This window comes from Erinaceus europaeus, chromosome 7 (assembly GCF_950295315.1).
Source record: "Erinaceus europaeus chromosome 7, mEriEur2.1, whole genome shotgun sequence".
Classification (NCBI taxonomy): domain Eukaryota; kingdom Metazoa; phylum Chordata; class Mammalia; order Eulipotyphla; family Erinaceidae; genus Erinaceus; species Erinaceus europaeus.
Window position 1 is genome coordinate 27,324,856 of NC_080168.1, and position 17,701 is coordinate 27,342,556.

Sequence of the window (17,701 nt, forward strand, 5' to 3'; positions counted from 1 at the left end):
CCGTGTTATTTTAGATTTTGCCATATTCCACTAACAGCTGGCGAATTCTTTAAAGCATGGCTCCAAAGCTATAATTGCTAACGGAGCTTCAAGAAAATTTACAGAAATGAAAGCACATTCCTGCAGATTATTAACATAATCATCTCATTTGTATTATAGATGGATACCTAAGATGTCTCCCCACTTGACACTTTAGGAAACAGGTAAGTTAATTAACACAGGTAAAGCAGCATTTAACCTCAAGCTTTCCCAGCAGGCATCTGGCAAAGTGTAAAAAAAAAAAAAAAAAAAAAGCAGGAGAAAGAAAATCAGGACAAGTAGAGAGAACAAAAACAGGGTTTGAGTCAAGACCTTGAAAAGGAAATGCAGGGAGAAGGCAGGAGTTCCACTGAGGCTTCTATGAAGCCCTCATTTCTCGCATCTTACCAGTTCCTCATAGTTACTTGATTTATTTTTTGTGTAGCCATAAGGCAGGAGGAGGAGCTGCCCATAAGAGTGCATGGTCAGGAAGCACACAATATTTTCCTTATGGGCCTCTATGAAGCTGGAAACGGCTATGGTCTCTGGCTCAGACACTGGTGCTGTTCCACAGAAAGTTAGATCTTGGCAGTCTTTAGATGCACCGATACCTGAAACAGACAAAGAGCCCCAAGGAGAGTATCGTGATCTCCAGTTAGGACTGACACAGGTAAACCTACGTGCGGAATCAAAGCCTGTCCTCGCTCTTCTGAGTTGGTCCTGGTGAAATGGATCATTCCAAGAGGTTGTCAGAAACAGGTGGAGAATATTGTCAGGCTGGAGTAGTGGCCCTGCCAGTGAACTCTGAGACAGACAGAAACAGGTGGAGAGATGCTAGAATTTAGAAACAGATCTTAATGTATTTTAATGTTTACTTGCAGGGGGAGGAAACTACCCAATGAATAGCACTGTCAGTTGTCTACTTACATGTACAGTGGGGGCCCCCGAAACGGAAGGTTGGAAAGCAGTCCCCAGGTACTGAGGTTAAGCTGTCACATAGTCTTACAGGCTTGAGTCTCAATAGAGCTATTATTTTAAGTCTTCCCCCCACCCCAGGATTATTGCTGGAGCTCAGTGCCAGCACTACAAATCCACTGCTCCTGGCAGCCATTTTTCTATTTTATTTGTTAGGACAGAGATAAATTAAGATAGGAGAGGAAGATAGATAAGGTGAGAGGAAAAAATAGACTCAAGCAGACCTGCTTCACCACTTGCAAAGTGTCCCACCTACAGGTGGGGAGCTGGGGCTTGAACTGGGTTCCTGTATAGGTCCTTTGCACTTAGCACTATGTGTGCTTAACCGGCCCCCCCAGAGCTATTTTGTACGGATCCCCATCCCACTCCCATGAATGAGTAAGCCAAAAGCTAGTTTGCAGTCTGTTCCCCTCACCAACAGTAACAAACACCATCCACTGAGCACTTCTGTCCTACTGTGCTGTGTGTCCCTCTGTGGCATGTTGTTTAATCGGCACAACAACATGTTGCTATACTAGTTATCACTAAGGGCCACATTTTATTTTATTTTTTTAATTAATTTTATTTTGCTCTCTGCCAGGGCTTCACTGCTCTGAGTCAGTTTTTTTTTTTTTTTCCTTTTACTTCAAATGAAAAGAGACGGAAAGACAGAGAGAGAGAAGGAAAGGCACGCCAGCCAGCACCAAAGCTTCCTCTGGAGACTGGGCTTTTACCTAGGCTTTGTGTATCACCAAGCAGAGCACTACCCAGATGTGCTATTCAGCTAGTCTTCAGGCCATATTTTAAGCGGGAGGAAACTAAAACAGAGATGAAGCAATTTCCCCAAAATCAAGATTACACAGTTGCAAAATCTGCTTTTAGCCAAATTCTTGACCATCACTGCCTCTTTATGTTTTTTTTTTTCTAACTTTTTATTGGGGGATTAATGGTTTACAGTTGATGGTAAAATACATTAGTTTGTACATACATAACATTTCCCTGTTTTCCACATAATAATACAACCCCCACTAGGTCCTCCTCTGCCATCGTGTTCCAGGACCTGAACCCCCCTCCCCCCACCCCAGATTCTTTACTTTGGTGCAATACGCCAACTCCAGCACAAGTTCTGCTGAGTGTTTTCCCTTCTGATCTTGTTTTTCAACTTCTGTCTGTGAGTGAGATCATCTCAAAAGCATCCTTTTGTTTCTGACTTATCTTACTTAACATGATTCCTTCAAGCTCCATCCAAGATAGGGTGAAGAAGGCAAAAATCGCCATTTTTAGTAGCTGAGTAGTATTCCATTGTGTACAAACACCACAACTTACACAGCCACTCATCTGTTGTTGGACACCTGGGTTGTTTCCAGATTTTGGCTATTACAAATTGTGCTGCTATGAACATAGGTAGACACACATCTTTTGGGATGGGTGTGTTTGGTTCCCGAAGATATATCCCTGGGTCTTTATGTGTTTTTCATTCACTGAAACTGAACATGTTGAGATTCAGAAACATAAAAATGCCTTAAGGAGAAGAAAATGTTTGCCTTGTACTCTTGCTGTAAAATAATCTGTAAAGAAAAATCCCATATTTCTTTTCTTTGGGATAATCCATATGTTGAAAAACAAAATATTAAATTTCAAACATTCACACTGGTCCACATCTTAGTTAGCCAATCACACTTGATGACATCCTGCACGTGGGTACTCTGTTCTTCACTGTCTAGACAGCTTTTCTTTAGAGGGAAAAAACATTGGTCTGGCAGTTCAGAAGCTCTATAAAATAATTGTTTATTTTCAAAAGTTGTTACTTGTAGTAACTTTCTATTTCCTTTTATTAATTTATTTTTTTCATATACCAGGGTACTGTCCAGTCCTGGCTTATGGTCATAGGGACGACTGAATCTAGAGCTTTGGAACTTCAGACATAAGAATCTCTTTGCACAAACATTATGCTATCCATCCCACTATCCCTTCTTTCCTCACTCCTCTTCTATTTCTTGTTGTTGTTCGATGCATCAACTAAGCATGTACTTACTGCACCAAGATGCATTGAAGTTTCTATTGAGATCAGTCCCAAAACATGTGCCATTATTATGTGCTGAACGGGACTTCCTCCAAAGCCGATCCTGTAACAGAAGACCATTGGGTTGTTGCCGTTCTAAGGTCTCATAAATAACTGTTAGCGATGACAGGTGGGTCTCAAACACGTAAAATGATCCTTTAGGTTGTCTGGAAGAACTTGCTTGACCATTATGAAACTGATGCACAGAATTTTTACTCTCCTAGATGAGTTTGCAACCTCCTTCCCTGTAACAAGAATAGCTGTACAGTCAAAAGTGTATGTATGTGTCAACAATCACATTGGGAGGAATAGTTTAGCCTTTCCCATGGGACCAGATTAGCAGTGCCTGGTGGATGTAATCTGCTTAATCAGGAGAAAGCTTCAGAGAGTCTTTTTTTTTTTTTTTTAGGTTCCAGCAACACAGAAAGCAAGGGAAGTAGTGTGGCAGATGGAACAAGGCCGTTCCAGGTGCATCAGAAATGGTCTGCATCTCTGGAAGTGGGAGGGAGACGGATGACTGGAGGTGAGGATAGAGATAGGTTTTGCCAAACAAACTCAGAGAGGAGAACTGGATTCACACCCTGAGCCAGAAAGGCTGCTGGAAGAAAGGACTATCACACAGAACCTTGGAGTGGGATGGGCAGGGGAAGGAATAGGTTCTTTCCAGAAACGTGCTCATGTTCATAGAGTGACATGCTTTAGAAATACATTAAAGGAGTTCTTCAGCAGATAAAAAGCACGAGCTTGGAACCTCATATATACAAGCACTGCACTCAATCTGAGAAACACATCCCAGATGACAACCGATTTGTTTTCTTTTTTCTTAATGTTTTGAATTTATTTATTACTGGATAGAGACAGAGAGAAATTGAAAGGGAAGGAGGAGGGAGAGAGGGAGAGAGAGACAGAGAGACATCTTTAGTCCTGCCTCACCACCTGTGAAGCTTTCCCCATGCAGGCTGGGACCAGGGACTCGAGCCTGTGTTCTTTTGCACTGTAATGTATGCACTTAACCAGGTGTGCCACCACCTGGCCCCTGGATTATTTTTCTTTATTGAAGGTAGTAATGGTTTATAGTAAACAGTAAATGCAGTTATTGATACATGTGTAGTAAAATATCTCAGTTTTCTGCAAAACTCTGTAACCCCCTGCCTAAGTCCACCTCTGCCATCATAAACCAGAACTTAAAAATCCCTCCACGCCCCCCAGCCCTTTACTCTGCTACAACACACCAAACCCAAGTTCTGCTTTGTGCCAAAACATTTTTATAGCTGCAGTTACTGAGTTCAGACAAATGAACCTAAGTCAAGATCTAGTTCAACAACCAATCTCAGGACCCATCCCAATACACTCACAGTTGTCCAAGAGTAGATATAACCATCGATGTTAAGAACTGGAAGCACGTAGAAGTCCAGGTTTCTGAGGAAAATGCCTATCTTTGAATTGTTTTCATAGTTTTGTAGAATCTGTAAATTAAAGACAAGATTATGTGGAATAACGCTGGCAAGAGGTCTCTTCTCTCTTTCCTTTTTAACTATTCCAATTTAATTCTAAGAGATTCTGTCAAAACTTCATCCTGCAGCCCACAGCCTCCAGCATTCCAACCCACCTCAGGTGTGCTATTTGCTGTTAGTAATTGTTCTCACAATTCACTAAGAACAGGGCCTGGCAGTTTCAGACCTGGTTGAGTGCATATGTTACAATACCTAAGGATCTGGGTTAAAGCCCCCAGTCCCCACCTTCAGGGGCAAAGCTTTACAAGGGGTGAAGCAGTGCTACTGGTGTCTCTCTGTGTCTCTCCCTCTTTATCTCCCCTTCCCCTTTTGATTTCTGGCAGTCTCTATTCAATATATTTATTGAAATAAAATAATAATAAATAATATATGTAATAAAAAAATAAATTAAATAAGAACTAGAATCACTCAGAGAATTTGTTTACATATAATCTACCTGGTTACACTCTCCCTTTTAACTCCTAGGTCTGATGTGTTATGTCAGAAGTAACCAGTGAGATGGAGCCCAAGCATTTGTGCATCTAATGAGTTCTCCCTATGCTAATGGCATCAGTGTAAGGATCACACTTTGAGAACTACCCTTCAGCTCACATTTCTAGAGAGACTGACATAAAAATATCGCTATATATTACTTCTTCGTATTTCTTACTCTCTCTGAGGAAGAGATATGTGATATGTGAAAGTCACTATACTAGATAGCTTTTCCACATGCCAAATGTCTTCACCCACTCCCCAGATCCTTACAGAATACCTCATTCCCTTTTACAAGTGAAAAATTAAAGGTCCAGTGTTAGTAAAAATTGCCTAAAACTATTAGAAAGAGACAGCATCAGGGCTCACACTGGTCTCTGACATCTCATATGAATTGTCATCTACATTTGGGTGTTTGTCAGCTACAAATGATTTTGAGTGTACTAGAAAGTGATCAGAGGGGCCGAGTGGTAGCATACCCAGTAAATCACACAAGTTACCATATGCAAGTACCTAGGTTCTAGACCCCTAACCACCCCCATGTGCAAAGAGAAACTTAACGAGCATGAGAGTAGTGCTGTAGATGTCTCTGCTCTCTCTCTCCCCCTCTTCTACTTCTCACCCAATACTAAAAAGAGAGCAAAAGGTGGGGAGGGGTGGGGGAGGGGAGACCACTGTGAGTGGTTGAGCATACAGGAACTGAACCGCAGTGATAATCCTGGCAGCAAGAAGGAAAGACAGAGGTGGGGTGGGGGGTTAGGAGAACAGAATACCTAACTCAGTTTTCAGTGAAGCTATTTATGAGTCCATTTCCCTTAGGGTGAAGGAGCTGCTTAATAAAAAGAGCTGTGCTGCCAACATTTGAAAAATTTATTACTCCCTCCCCCTTGCTTTCAGGGCTTCATCGGCCACTTCATGCCTGCATGATTCCACTGCTCCAGGAAGAAATTTTTGTTGTTGTTGTTTTCCTTCAAATAGAGGTGAAAAGCAGAAAGAGAGAGCAAGAGAGACAGTGAGAACAAAGAGATATACGACAACACCATAACACCGTTCATGAAGCTGTGCTTCTTCTTAGTGACTTGGAGCTCACACCCAGGTCCTTACATATTGTGTCATCCCGACACCTAACATGAGCTCTTTCTAAATATCCAAGACACTCTAGGTGTTGTGTGGGGTGTTCAACCATTCTACTGACATTAAAGACTCTTACTTCTTTCACAAACCATTGGCAGAAAGCGGGGGCAATCCATTCCCTGGCATGAATTCCACAGTCCATCCAAATGATCTTCTTGGGGTTATTGGATGGTTGACTGATCTGGAAGGGATAAATATGCTCCATTGTTGAACGATCACTTATAATTGTATGTCACCATACAATATTATCAGGTTGTAGTCCCCTGAGAGGTCCCTTTCTTCTACTGCACATGTGACTTCAAGTAGGAGGCAAGAGTGCTGGTGGTGAAACCCATGAATAGGACTCTCTCTCTCTGATTTTTCTTGTTTGCTAAAACCATATGCTGATTCACCTAATCCCCCAACCAAAGTCTGGTCTTCTTTAGACACTAAATTATTCTCTAACTGCACTGTAGATGAAGGCAGAAAACCCTAAGCTACAAATCAAGAAATCAAATGTCTATAAACATAAAAACATTCCACAAAGGATTCACTTTACTCAGAATGAAAAAGTGCCCAAGACAGAAAGTCTAAGAATCATAGGTAGTAAAAATGAATCTCAGTCTTCAAGTAGACTTCTTGGAACTTCAAATACATAATATCCTACAATATTTATTAAATATTTAAATCCTCTTTCCCTTAGAGACTTCTCCACTTCCAGCCAACTCCATTTCCTGTCTTCCTTCCCCATGTGTCTTTCTTGTATCAATATATCAGTTTACCCTCACTCCTGTTAGAAGGATCCACTCCTCTTTCACAGGGGAGCGTCGTATAGGAATTAACCCACAGTTAGGGATTATCTTTGGTAAAGAAGAGGTTGAGAACATGCCCATGTTAGCAATAATCACATCTGTTCTGGATTTGTAAGTGATCTGAACTCCTGTCACTCACTGAAAAATATTGTGAGCCTACCTGAGGAGTTTCCTTCTTTATTTCTGAGAAACTTGCAAGCTGAGGTAAGTATAGGGCTTGAGCCTCCATAGCCAAAGCCTGGCCTCAGGCATTTTTAAAGCAGCTAGCATAATTCTTGATCCACCTTTTACTCAAATACTCTCTTATAATTATCCCATGTTATGAGCTTATTGCATTTTTATTATGTATCATTTGTTGTCCTTTCATCTCTGTTAGGAAGCTTTCATACTTTCAGACTCTTCCTCTGTCTGAAAAAGTCATCCCAGTGGTGAAACCCTGGTAATGAAAAAGAAAAATCTGCCATGGCTAGGGGCATGTTTCCACAGCTTCATGGTTGACTCAGCTCAACCTCAGCTATTTGGGGGTGTTCACTGTGATTCTCTATGTCTTTTGTAACTAGTAAAAAGACAAGGATGAAGTAATACCCCTTCCTAACACCTAACTGGTATTGACAATGGTTCTTTTTTTTTTTTTTTTTTTTTTACAGTAGTTCTCATACAGAGTCTCTAGACAGCAGTTACAGCATCACCAGAGACTAACAAGAACAACCAGTGGTTGTTCATTCTGTCTACACCTTAGAATCACCTGGGGAGCTTTCTAAGCACAGCTGCCTCCTGTCTGGGACAATCAGTTCAGAATCCCCATAGTTAAGGACCAGGCATTATTTAGAAACTTCTCAAGTGCTTTGAAAGTGCAACCCGGATTGAAAAATCACTGGGTCAGAAGCAGGAGTCCCAAAGAGTTGGCCCTATAGAAGAGTAGTCAGTTCTCAAAGTGTTTTTTTCATCATGTCACGTGCAGAAGGAGTATAGAGCCTGGAGAGCAGATGACTGTGCTTCTCTTTATGTGACTTTGCACAAGTGACCTCACTTCTTCAGGCCTTTTCTCAATCATAAAATGAAGGAGCTCAAACTTCAAAGTGTCTATTCTTTTTTAAAACTGTTTTTTGGGAGTCGGGCGGTAGTGCAGCGGGTTAAGCGCAGGTGGCACAAAGCGCAAGGACCAGAGTAAGGATCTGGGTTTAAGCCCCCGGCTCCCCACCTGCAGGGGAGTTGCTTCACAATCAGTGAAGCAGATCTGCAGGTGTCTTTCTCTCCCCCTCTCTGTCTTCCCCTTCTCTCTCCATTTCTCTCTGTCCTATCCAACAACAATGACATCAGTAACAACAATAATAACTACAACAACAATGAAAAACAAGAGCAGCAAAAGGGAAAATAAATAAATATAATTTTTAAAAAAAAAAACAAACCCTGTTTTTTAAGCAAAACAATTTCAGATAACTATAGAGGGACAGAGTATTGAGCTGGGGAACCACAGCACTGAAGTTTCTTTCAATATAGTGGGGTTTAGGCTTAAATGAACTTGAGCTAGTCTGATGCCCCACAAAAGAATAATTTCTTTAAAGGTTTTATTTATTTATTAATGAGACAGACAGGAGGAGAGAAAGAACCAGGCATCGCTCTAGTACTTGTGCTGCCAGGGACTGAACTCAGGACCTCATGCTTAACAGTCCAATGCTTGATCTGCACCATCTCCCAGATCACAAAAAAAAATTTTTTAAGAACTCAAATTATGCATGAAAAAATGAACAGATACTATATGATGCAAGAATAGGGGAGTTTTTCTCATATGGCTCCTTTTCTCCCACCTCCCTGGGAGCAGTGGAGATTTCCAGCCTTCATGTGACAGGGGCTATAAAAACACTCAAGTAGAATATCTAGGATGGTAATGAATCAAAATCTACATATCTGACCTCCTCATACTTAGTGGTGGACAAAGGAGCCTAAGCATAAAGACAACCAAGAAATAACCTTTTCCACTTGTAGACCTTGCTTTTTATTTCCTTATATTTATTTATAAACTGGAAATATTGACAAGACCATAAGATAAGAGGGGTACAATTCCCTTCACCAAGACTCCACATCCCATCCCCTCCCCTAATAGCTTTCCTATTCTTTATCACTCTGGGAGTATGGATCCAGGGTCATTATGGGGTGCAGAAGGTGGAAGGTCTGGCTTCTGTATTTGCTTCCCTGCTGAACATGGGCTTTGGCAGGTTGATCCATACTCCCAGACTGTCTTGGCAGGGATCTGGGGTGGTGGGGCTCGAGGACACATTGGGCCTTGCTATTTTTAAGTTCCATGCTCTGGGTCCCACCCACTTATTCCAGATTCTCAGAAATTCAGGCTCTACTTCTATCTAGATTATTAAGGTATGGATATTCACAGCTTTGGGATTTTAAAAATCCATTTTGAGGTAGAAAAGGCAAAGATTCTGCAGTGCTTCCATTTTATTTTTTTATTTTTATTTTTTTAGATTTTTTTTGATATTTATTCCTTTTTGTTGCCCTTGTTGTCTTCTTATTGTTGTTACTGATGGTTGTTGTTGTTGGATAGGACAGAGAGAAATGGAGAGAGGAGGGGAAGACAGGGAGGGGGAGAGAAAGATAGACACCTGCAGACCTGCTTCACCACTTGTGAAGCGACTCCCCTGCAGGTGGGAAGCCGGGGGCTCAAACCAAGATCCTTACGCCGGTCCTTGTGCTTGGTGCCACCTGCACTTAACCCGCTGCTCTACTGCCTGACTGCTCCATTTTATATTACTTCATTTCTTAAAGACAGAGGCAGAGAATCAATGGAAGAAACCACAGTACCACCAAAGCTTCCTTCAATGCTGTGGGAGCAGGGCTCTAAGCAGGGATGCCCACATGGCAATGCAGCACATTAACCTGAGCTATTTGCAAGTCATGCACTGCTTCTCTAATCTTGTCCACATTCCTGATGAAACCAGCAGTTAACTCTTCTGAAGCACCATTTATATGATCATCATATTTAACTCATACATGAATAGAGAAAAAAATCCCTGGATCCCCTCCACCTATAAGAAAGCCCCTCACTCCCTTCTCCAGGGACACTGAGCCATCTCACCTTCAAATAATACATTGGCCGGGTCTCATAGGTCATTCCTAGGAAATTCTGTGTCACCACCTCCTTGTACTTCTCACTGATCTGACTCATCCATTCATAGATCTGCAACAGGACAGCTGTTATCAGTAAGCTGAATGTTTGTTAGCCTCTAGTTAAGATAGCACCTTCCTTCACTGACATGCTGAACTCTGGACTCCATTCTACCTAACAACAGCATAGAGCTAAACAAACTAGAAGATAAAACCAAAGAGTCATTACCACCACCACCATCTCATTTTCTCTGGAGATCTACTTTGCCACCAAAACCCCATTAAACTTTACAGATGATTAGTGAGAGTTAAAATTTTACGGTGACACTTTCTTCACATGGTCACTAGAATTTGCTTTTAGATGACATCAAGCCAGTTATTCAGTTATTTTTCCCCCCAGAAAAGGCTTAGTTTGAGAATCTTCTTCAGTATTTATGGGTCCCAACAATACTGTGCGCTAATGTCCATGTTTCCAAGAATAGCAGACCATGTCAATGGAAGTCTCTAAACCAAAGCATGACAATTATCCTGATGAATGAAACCCAGCATACCTAGGTAGATGCTGACATAGTTACAAGTGTTTGTTTGGGGTTCTTGGAGAATGGATGTAATAAAGAAATTCACAAACACAGACAAATTGACAGTCATTTAATATGACAGGACACCTCCCAGATTCAATTTTTCCATGTACTTTCTTGCATAAATATTTTCCTGAATTCACTGAGTTTTTTCCTGAAAAATACTGAGATATTTCCCAGTACTGAGATGATTGATGAATAAGTCTGTCTGGAGGAAAACTTGTACTTAAAAAAAAAAAAGATCATTTAACTCAGCAATTCTATTATTAGAATTTTTACCTCAAAGAAGTTTTGCATAAAGTCACAGACAATATAGAGTGGCTTTTAAAAAAATGGTATCTACTTTCAGAAACCACCAAACTTAGCAAGATATAAGTGTTTCTTTGAAAGACATTTCCTCAGGCTGGGAGTATGGATTAACCTGCCAACACCCATGTCCAAAGGGAGAAGCAGTTACAGAGGCCAGACTTCCACCTTCTGTACTCCAAAATGACCCTGGGCCCATGCTCCCAGAGGATTAAAGAATAGGAACGCTATCAGGGGAGGAGATGGGATATAGAATTCTGGTGGTGGGAACTATGTGGAGTTGTACCCCTCTTTCCTATAGTTTTGTCAGTGCTTCCTTTTTATAAATAAACATTAAAAAACAAACAAACAAAAAAGAACAGGAAAGCTTCCAGTGGAGGATATGGGATATGAAACTCTGGTGGTGGGAAATGTGTGGAATTCTACCCCTCTTATCCTATGGTTTTGTCAATATTTACTATTTTTTATTTTATAAATAAATTAACTTTAAAAAATAAACCAAAAAAAAAAAAAAAAAGAAGAGAAAAGAAAGACCTTTCCTTCTTAAGACTACTTGACAGGGATATGCATGTTATCTGCTGCCTGTCTTTCCTGAGTCCTACAGAAAACACCACCTTTTTTCAGTTATGTATGCTTCACTCAAATGATTTTCCCACTCGATGTCTCACACCCATACACACATTGGTCCTGCCAGCTAAAGACTTAATGAGCAAAAGTAAGAGTTCAATATAGTTTCACATTGACAAGAACAATATTGGTAGAGATGTCCTTTTTTTGTTTTTTCTTTCATTTCTTTTTTCTGACTTGCCTTTTTATTTCCTTGTTTCAAATTTGTACCTTCAATAGTGTTGCTCAAGTGATGGTGTTGGGGACTGCTCAGATTCAGGTCACAGGTGCTTCTCAACTTCTCAGCCTCTTTAGTCCTTGGATATTATCAGGAAGCTCTTACCCATTCCCGAGTATTCTATGCCTACCACCAATCCTTCCCCCACGTGTCATTACTCACCTCTCCCATGGGGTGGTATCTGTTATAAGAATACGTCTCTAGACTCCTCCATGGACTCGCTGTGTTATCTAGAGATTCTCCTCTTTGTTGTGCTAGGGATCTGCAAAGGGAAGAAAGAGAGAAAGCACAGAAAGAGGATCAGCAAAATAGCTCTCTTGGATAGTGCTTTGTTATGTCATATGTGTTAAACCAGGAACGGCTGCTGGCTATGATAACATCACCCCAGAACTCATTCTTAACCTGGGCCCTGCGGCAAAGAAGTGGCTCACTACATTCCTGTCCCACATTTTGGAATCTGAATCTATGCCCAAAATTTGGCTTTGTGTGAAGATAATAGCAGTTTTGAAACCAAAGAAAGACCCAACACTGGCCGCCAGCTATAGACCAATTTCTCTCCTCTCCGTGTGTTACAAACTCCTTGAGAGGCTGCTTCTGTCACGTATTTCTCCTCTTACAGAGAAATTCCTATCACCCGCCCAAGCTGGTTTCCGCCCAGGAAGATCTACCTGCGAACAAGCCCTGGCCCTCTCAACTTACACTGAAAATGGATTCTAGAAGAATTTAAAGATGGGTGCTGTCTTTGTTGATCTCACAGCAGCCTATGACACAGTCTGGCACCGTGGTCTCCTAGTCAAGATCTCAAGATGCCTGCCTCCATGGGTGCCCAACACTATATCGTAAACAGAAGATTCCGGGTGCATCTGGGTGACAAGTCTAGCAGATGGAGACTTGTCTCAAGTGGCCTCCCCCAGGGCTCTGTTCTGGCTCCTACGCTATTTAATATTTACATCAATGACCTCCCAGAAACTTCTTCAAGGAAGTTCATCTACGCTGATGACATCTGCTGTGCAACTCAGGCATCCAAGTTTGACATCCTCGAGGAAACACTCACAAAAGACATGTCTCTGATATCTGATTACTGTAAAAAATGGCGACTAATCCCTAGCACTGCAAAAACGGTATCATCTGTTTTCCATCTACACCATGCCTCGGCCTCGCGTGAGCTTAATGTGCAGCTTGGCAATACAAGAATCCGGCATGAAGCCCAGCCAGTCTATCTTGGCGTTACTCTCGATCGCACCCTGTCATTTCACGAACATCTCATAAAAACTGCAGCAAAGGTGGGCGCGAGGAATCACATCATTGCAAGACTGGCCAGCTCCTCATGGGGCGCGAGCGCTTCCACACTACGATCATCATCTCTGGCATTATGCTATTCCACTGCAGAATACTGTGCCCCAGTATGGTTCCGTAGCCCCCATGTCCACTTGGTCGATTCCAAATTATATTCCTCCGTGAGGATAATTTCTGGAACCATCCGTTCCACCCCGGTTTCATGGCTGCCAGTTCTTAGCAACATCGCCCCGCCAGATATTCGTCGGGATGTGGCATCATCTAAGTTCATTTCCCACGTCTACTCTCGACCGGACCTGCCAATATACGCGGATATCTTCGCCCACCCTGTCCAACGCTTGACGTCTCGTCACCCAATCTGGTCCCCTATGCCTACACTGAACTTCTCTGTTCCAGACTCTTGGAAACAGAGTTGGCAGTCAGCTGAGGTAAAGAACAAACACCTCATCACAGACCCCTGCGAGCGTCAACCTGGCTTTGACCTAGCACGTTATGATCGGGCCCTCCTCAATCGCTATCGAACAGGCCATGGCCTGTGCGCCGCTATGTTCCATCGCTGGGGAGCCAGAGTCGACCCGAACTGCCCCTGCGGCTACAGACAGACTATGACCCACATAGTCAACGACTGCCACCTCTCCAGATTCAAAGGAGGTCTCGAAACTTTACATCAGGCTCAACCTGATGCTGTTGACTGGCTACGGAAGAAGGGCAAACGCTAGAAGAAGAATATGTGCTACGCTACCCAGGTTTGGACCTCGTCACATTACACTGAAAGGAGCCTCAGGATTGTGGGTTCTTTTCAATTCTGTTGCACCCCCCCCCCCAAAAAAAAAGCACAGAGAGTCGGATGGTAGCACAATGGGATAAGCACACATGACACAAAGCACATAGACCAGTAAAGTTCCCGGTTCAAGCCCCCGACTCCCCACATGCAGGGGGGTCACTTCACAGGCGGTGAAACAGGTCTGCAGGTGTCTATACTCTCTCCCTCTCTGTCTTCCCCATCTCTCTGGATTTCTCTTTGTCCTATCCAACAACAACGCCAGCAAAAACAACAACAATAATAACTACAATGAAAAACAAAAAAGACAACAAAAGGGAAAAAATAGCCTCCGGGTCTGGTACTTTCTATCCTGAAAAGCTATTCTCAATCAACGTGCTTTATCTGAACCTACTCAGTCTATACTTTTGTGGTTTATCTTTTAACAAATAGTTCAATAATGTGACTCAATACAACTCTATGATAAGTATTATGCCATCATCTAAGAGGACACATTCATGCACATTATTTAATTATATATTCTATTATCCCTATAATCCTGTGAAGTGTTACCATCTGAATCGATGTCAGGAGAATGACACCAGGAGAACTTAAGTAACTTGCAAACAGAACTAGAAAGTCATACAATTGTTTGTGCTTGTAATTCACACAAATATCTGAAGAATATTTTTTCAATACTCATAAAGAATTCATTTTTCTTTAGGAAGAGTACAAATGTAAAGAGACTTTCTATCCTTCCTTCCTTCCTCCCTCCCTTCCTTCCTTCCTTCCTTCCTTCCTTCCTTCCTTCCTTCCTTCCTTCATTTCCTTTATTTCTTTTTCTCATTTTTTATTGAAGGGGCTTAATGGTTTACATAGCAGATATTGACACATGATACAACCCAATGTGCACCAAGGACCCCAAAGTTGTCCTCCACCCCTCTGTCCCCCTTCTCCCCCAGAGTTCTCTGCTTAGCTGTATCACACCACACCCCATCTGTTTCACTTTGCAGTCTCTCTCCCTGTCCCTATTTATTAGATCTCACTCATAAGTAAAATCATTCACTATTTCTCCTTCTCTTTTCAGTGTATCTCTCTTAACATGATGTCTCCAAGTTTCATCCAAGATAATGTAAAAGATGTGACTTGAATATTTTGGTTCCCTAGCTAATGAGCTTTATTTAACAAAAATTGGTGGTGGTGGGGGGTGGCGAAATAGGTCACTTGGATAATGTGTTGCTTCACCATGTGCTCAAACCAATTTTGAACTCAGCTGTCACTACACTGAAAGAAGCTTCAGTATTGTGGTCTCTTTCACTCTATCTCAAGCTAAAAAACAAAACTCAAATATTTTTAATTGTGTTAGATTTTGGTTATCATAGCATACTATCTTATAACTAATTCACTCAACAACTATGTATCGGATGAGTTTTACCTAAATAGCACAAGGTTATGGACTGTTGGAGAAATGTATATAAATTCTTGAATAGTAAACTTTCATTAAGATGTAACATATTAACAATCAGATTAACTAGTGTTTCAGTGACTTTTATCGGTCCTCCCACATTTTGCCCGTGATGACAAAAATTTATAGTGTTATATTTGCCCTTTCTCTAAGCTTTCATTTCCTATTCTGTAAAATGGGATAAATAATACCTTCCCAAAGGATGTTCATGAGTAGTAAACACATTTGTTTAATAATTAACTCAGTTTATGATACAGCCAGTGCTTAATAAAAGCGAACAAATAGTAAAAATGCAAAACAAAGAGAAGAAAAAAAATCTATTTAGCTGTAATGATATTAATAATAAAGATTATACAGAGAATAATTTAGCTATTTATCTAGCACTACCTTCAAATTGTACTACAGGACAAAATGTTTTGATAGATTTAATTAAAGCTCCAGTTCCATTTATATCTACAGAATTCCAGTAAGTATACTGACTAAATTTTAATATTTTACTCGGGTTCACTTAGCAGCATGAACCACAATCATCACTTTTATGAAAACCAATTTCTCCAGACAATTCCATGACTTTAAATTTGAAGCATATTAATATCTGAATTATGACTACTAATAATGATAATTTGAACCTAGTAGAAGATCTTTGATCTCAAGATCGTAAATGTCTTGAGACATTGTTGTATGAATTTTACCGTATGTAGTTGGTTTATATGAAAATATCATGGACAGGACTGTGTAAATAACACATGAAAACAATAAAAATGAATTTTAGCAAAAAGGCTAAAGGAAACATGTTATTAAAACTATGGTAGTAGTGTGCTTATCTATGTTACTTAGGGATTTGATTCCAATATTTCTCATTTGCTTGACTTTAAAACTAAATACAAGTCCTTCAGAATGAGCCATTTTCAATAAAAAAATTATATCCAAAAAAACTTATATCTAAGCAATATTTTGAGACTGATTGATTTTTAAAACATAAATTCCTTGGTGTTTTTAATATTCATAAGCATTCAATCTACACATAAGTTTTCAACAGTTCAAGCTATTTTCAAATAGTCATCAAATACATGTATTTGGATAACAGTGTTTAATTCTTATTACTATATATATAATTATTATTACTACATATAATATATATTACTATATATAGTATATATATGTATATATACTATATATAATATATATTATAATTAAACACTATATATAGTGTTTAATTCTTATTACTATATATTACTATATATATTTAATTCTTATTACTATATATATATATACTATATATATATAGCACTTGTCAAAGCATTTTCACAATCATCTTATTTAAGTAATTCAATAACTCAGAAGGTTGTTACTCCTATCACTATATATAATAGTAATACCAGTAAATTATATTTAGAGATGTGTAGACATTAGTAAAGAGAGCTGTGGAGATATCTTATTAAATATGTTATAGTAATAGAAAAGTGAATTTATTTCTTATAAAGCTGAACATACTAAAGGAAAAAAGACATAACTAAGCAAGACATGAAATTAAAAATAATTAAGCCATTAAAGAAGATATGATTGAGGATGGGGAAAGAGATGTTCAAACCCCAAAATAGCCAGAATAAAAATAAAGCTTTTTAGCAATTATGTATACTTGTACTGTTCTGAGGACTTGCAAGGAGTGTGTGTGTGTGTGTGTGTGTGTGTGTGTGTGTGTGTCCTTTCCCAGTCATAGTCCTTAATGTCCTGGATAGATTCTTGGAAGCTACAACATTAGGCAACATATAATATACTGAAAGAAGTTCCTCTAAAAAATGTCATCAGTCAGGACTGTTTTATTTTCATCAATGTTGTAATGAAACTATTTTATTTGCTCATCATATGTATTTATTTATTATAATCATTAAAAAAGCCAACACAACCATATAGGAGCCAAGGATGCTGGCCACTCAGAGGGATCCTATTCTATCATTTAAATGGTTCTGTTAGTGTTTGGTTCTTTGTCATTGTTATTTATTCAGTGAACTGAGAAAGTGAGTACATGAATAAAAGCACAGCTAGCACACAGTGAATTCTCGTTTCAGCTAGGTTGGTATTCCTTGAGAATTTCACAAAATTGAAGGAAACAAATTAAAAGTAACTGAATAGTGTATCAACATTTGACTTTTCCCTTATTAATATCTGCAGTGTGTGCTAGCATTTCTTCTCCTTCTTCTCCTCCTCCTCCTCCTTCTTCTGTCCTCAATGCTACTTTATCACTGTGCATCAAATTTTTTCAGATAGAAAGTGAGAGAGACATAAGTAGAGTTTCCACAGCACCAAAGCTTCCTTCAACGTGCAGCGGGGACCCCATTCAGTGAAGCAGGGTTGCTCGAGTGACAGAGCAGCCACAGTATCCAGGTGAGC

At 40.2% G+C, this 17,701-nt stretch overlaps 1 protein-coding gene across 1 annotated transcript in view; it reads right to left on the minus strand.

Moving 5' to 3' along the window:
- The window catches only part of CPO (carboxypeptidase O), a 28,302-nt gene that overhangs the window by 3,737 nt on the left and 6,864 nt on the right, over nucleotides 1–17,701 (minus strand). The window contains exons 3-7 of the mRNA XM_060193401.1: nucleotides 10,033–10,134; nucleotides 6,230–6,334; nucleotides 4,390–4,500; nucleotides 3,008–3,098; nucleotides 427–629 (exon numbers count right to left, since the gene is read on the minus strand). Of these exons, the coding sequence (XP_060049384.1) occupies nucleotides 427–629; nucleotides 3,008–3,098; nucleotides 4,390–4,500; nucleotides 6,230–6,334; nucleotides 10,033–10,134 (612 nt within the window). The remainder of the gene's footprint in view (nucleotides 1–426; nucleotides 630–3,007; nucleotides 3,099–4,389; nucleotides 4,501–6,229; nucleotides 6,335–10,032; nucleotides 10,135–17,701) is intronic.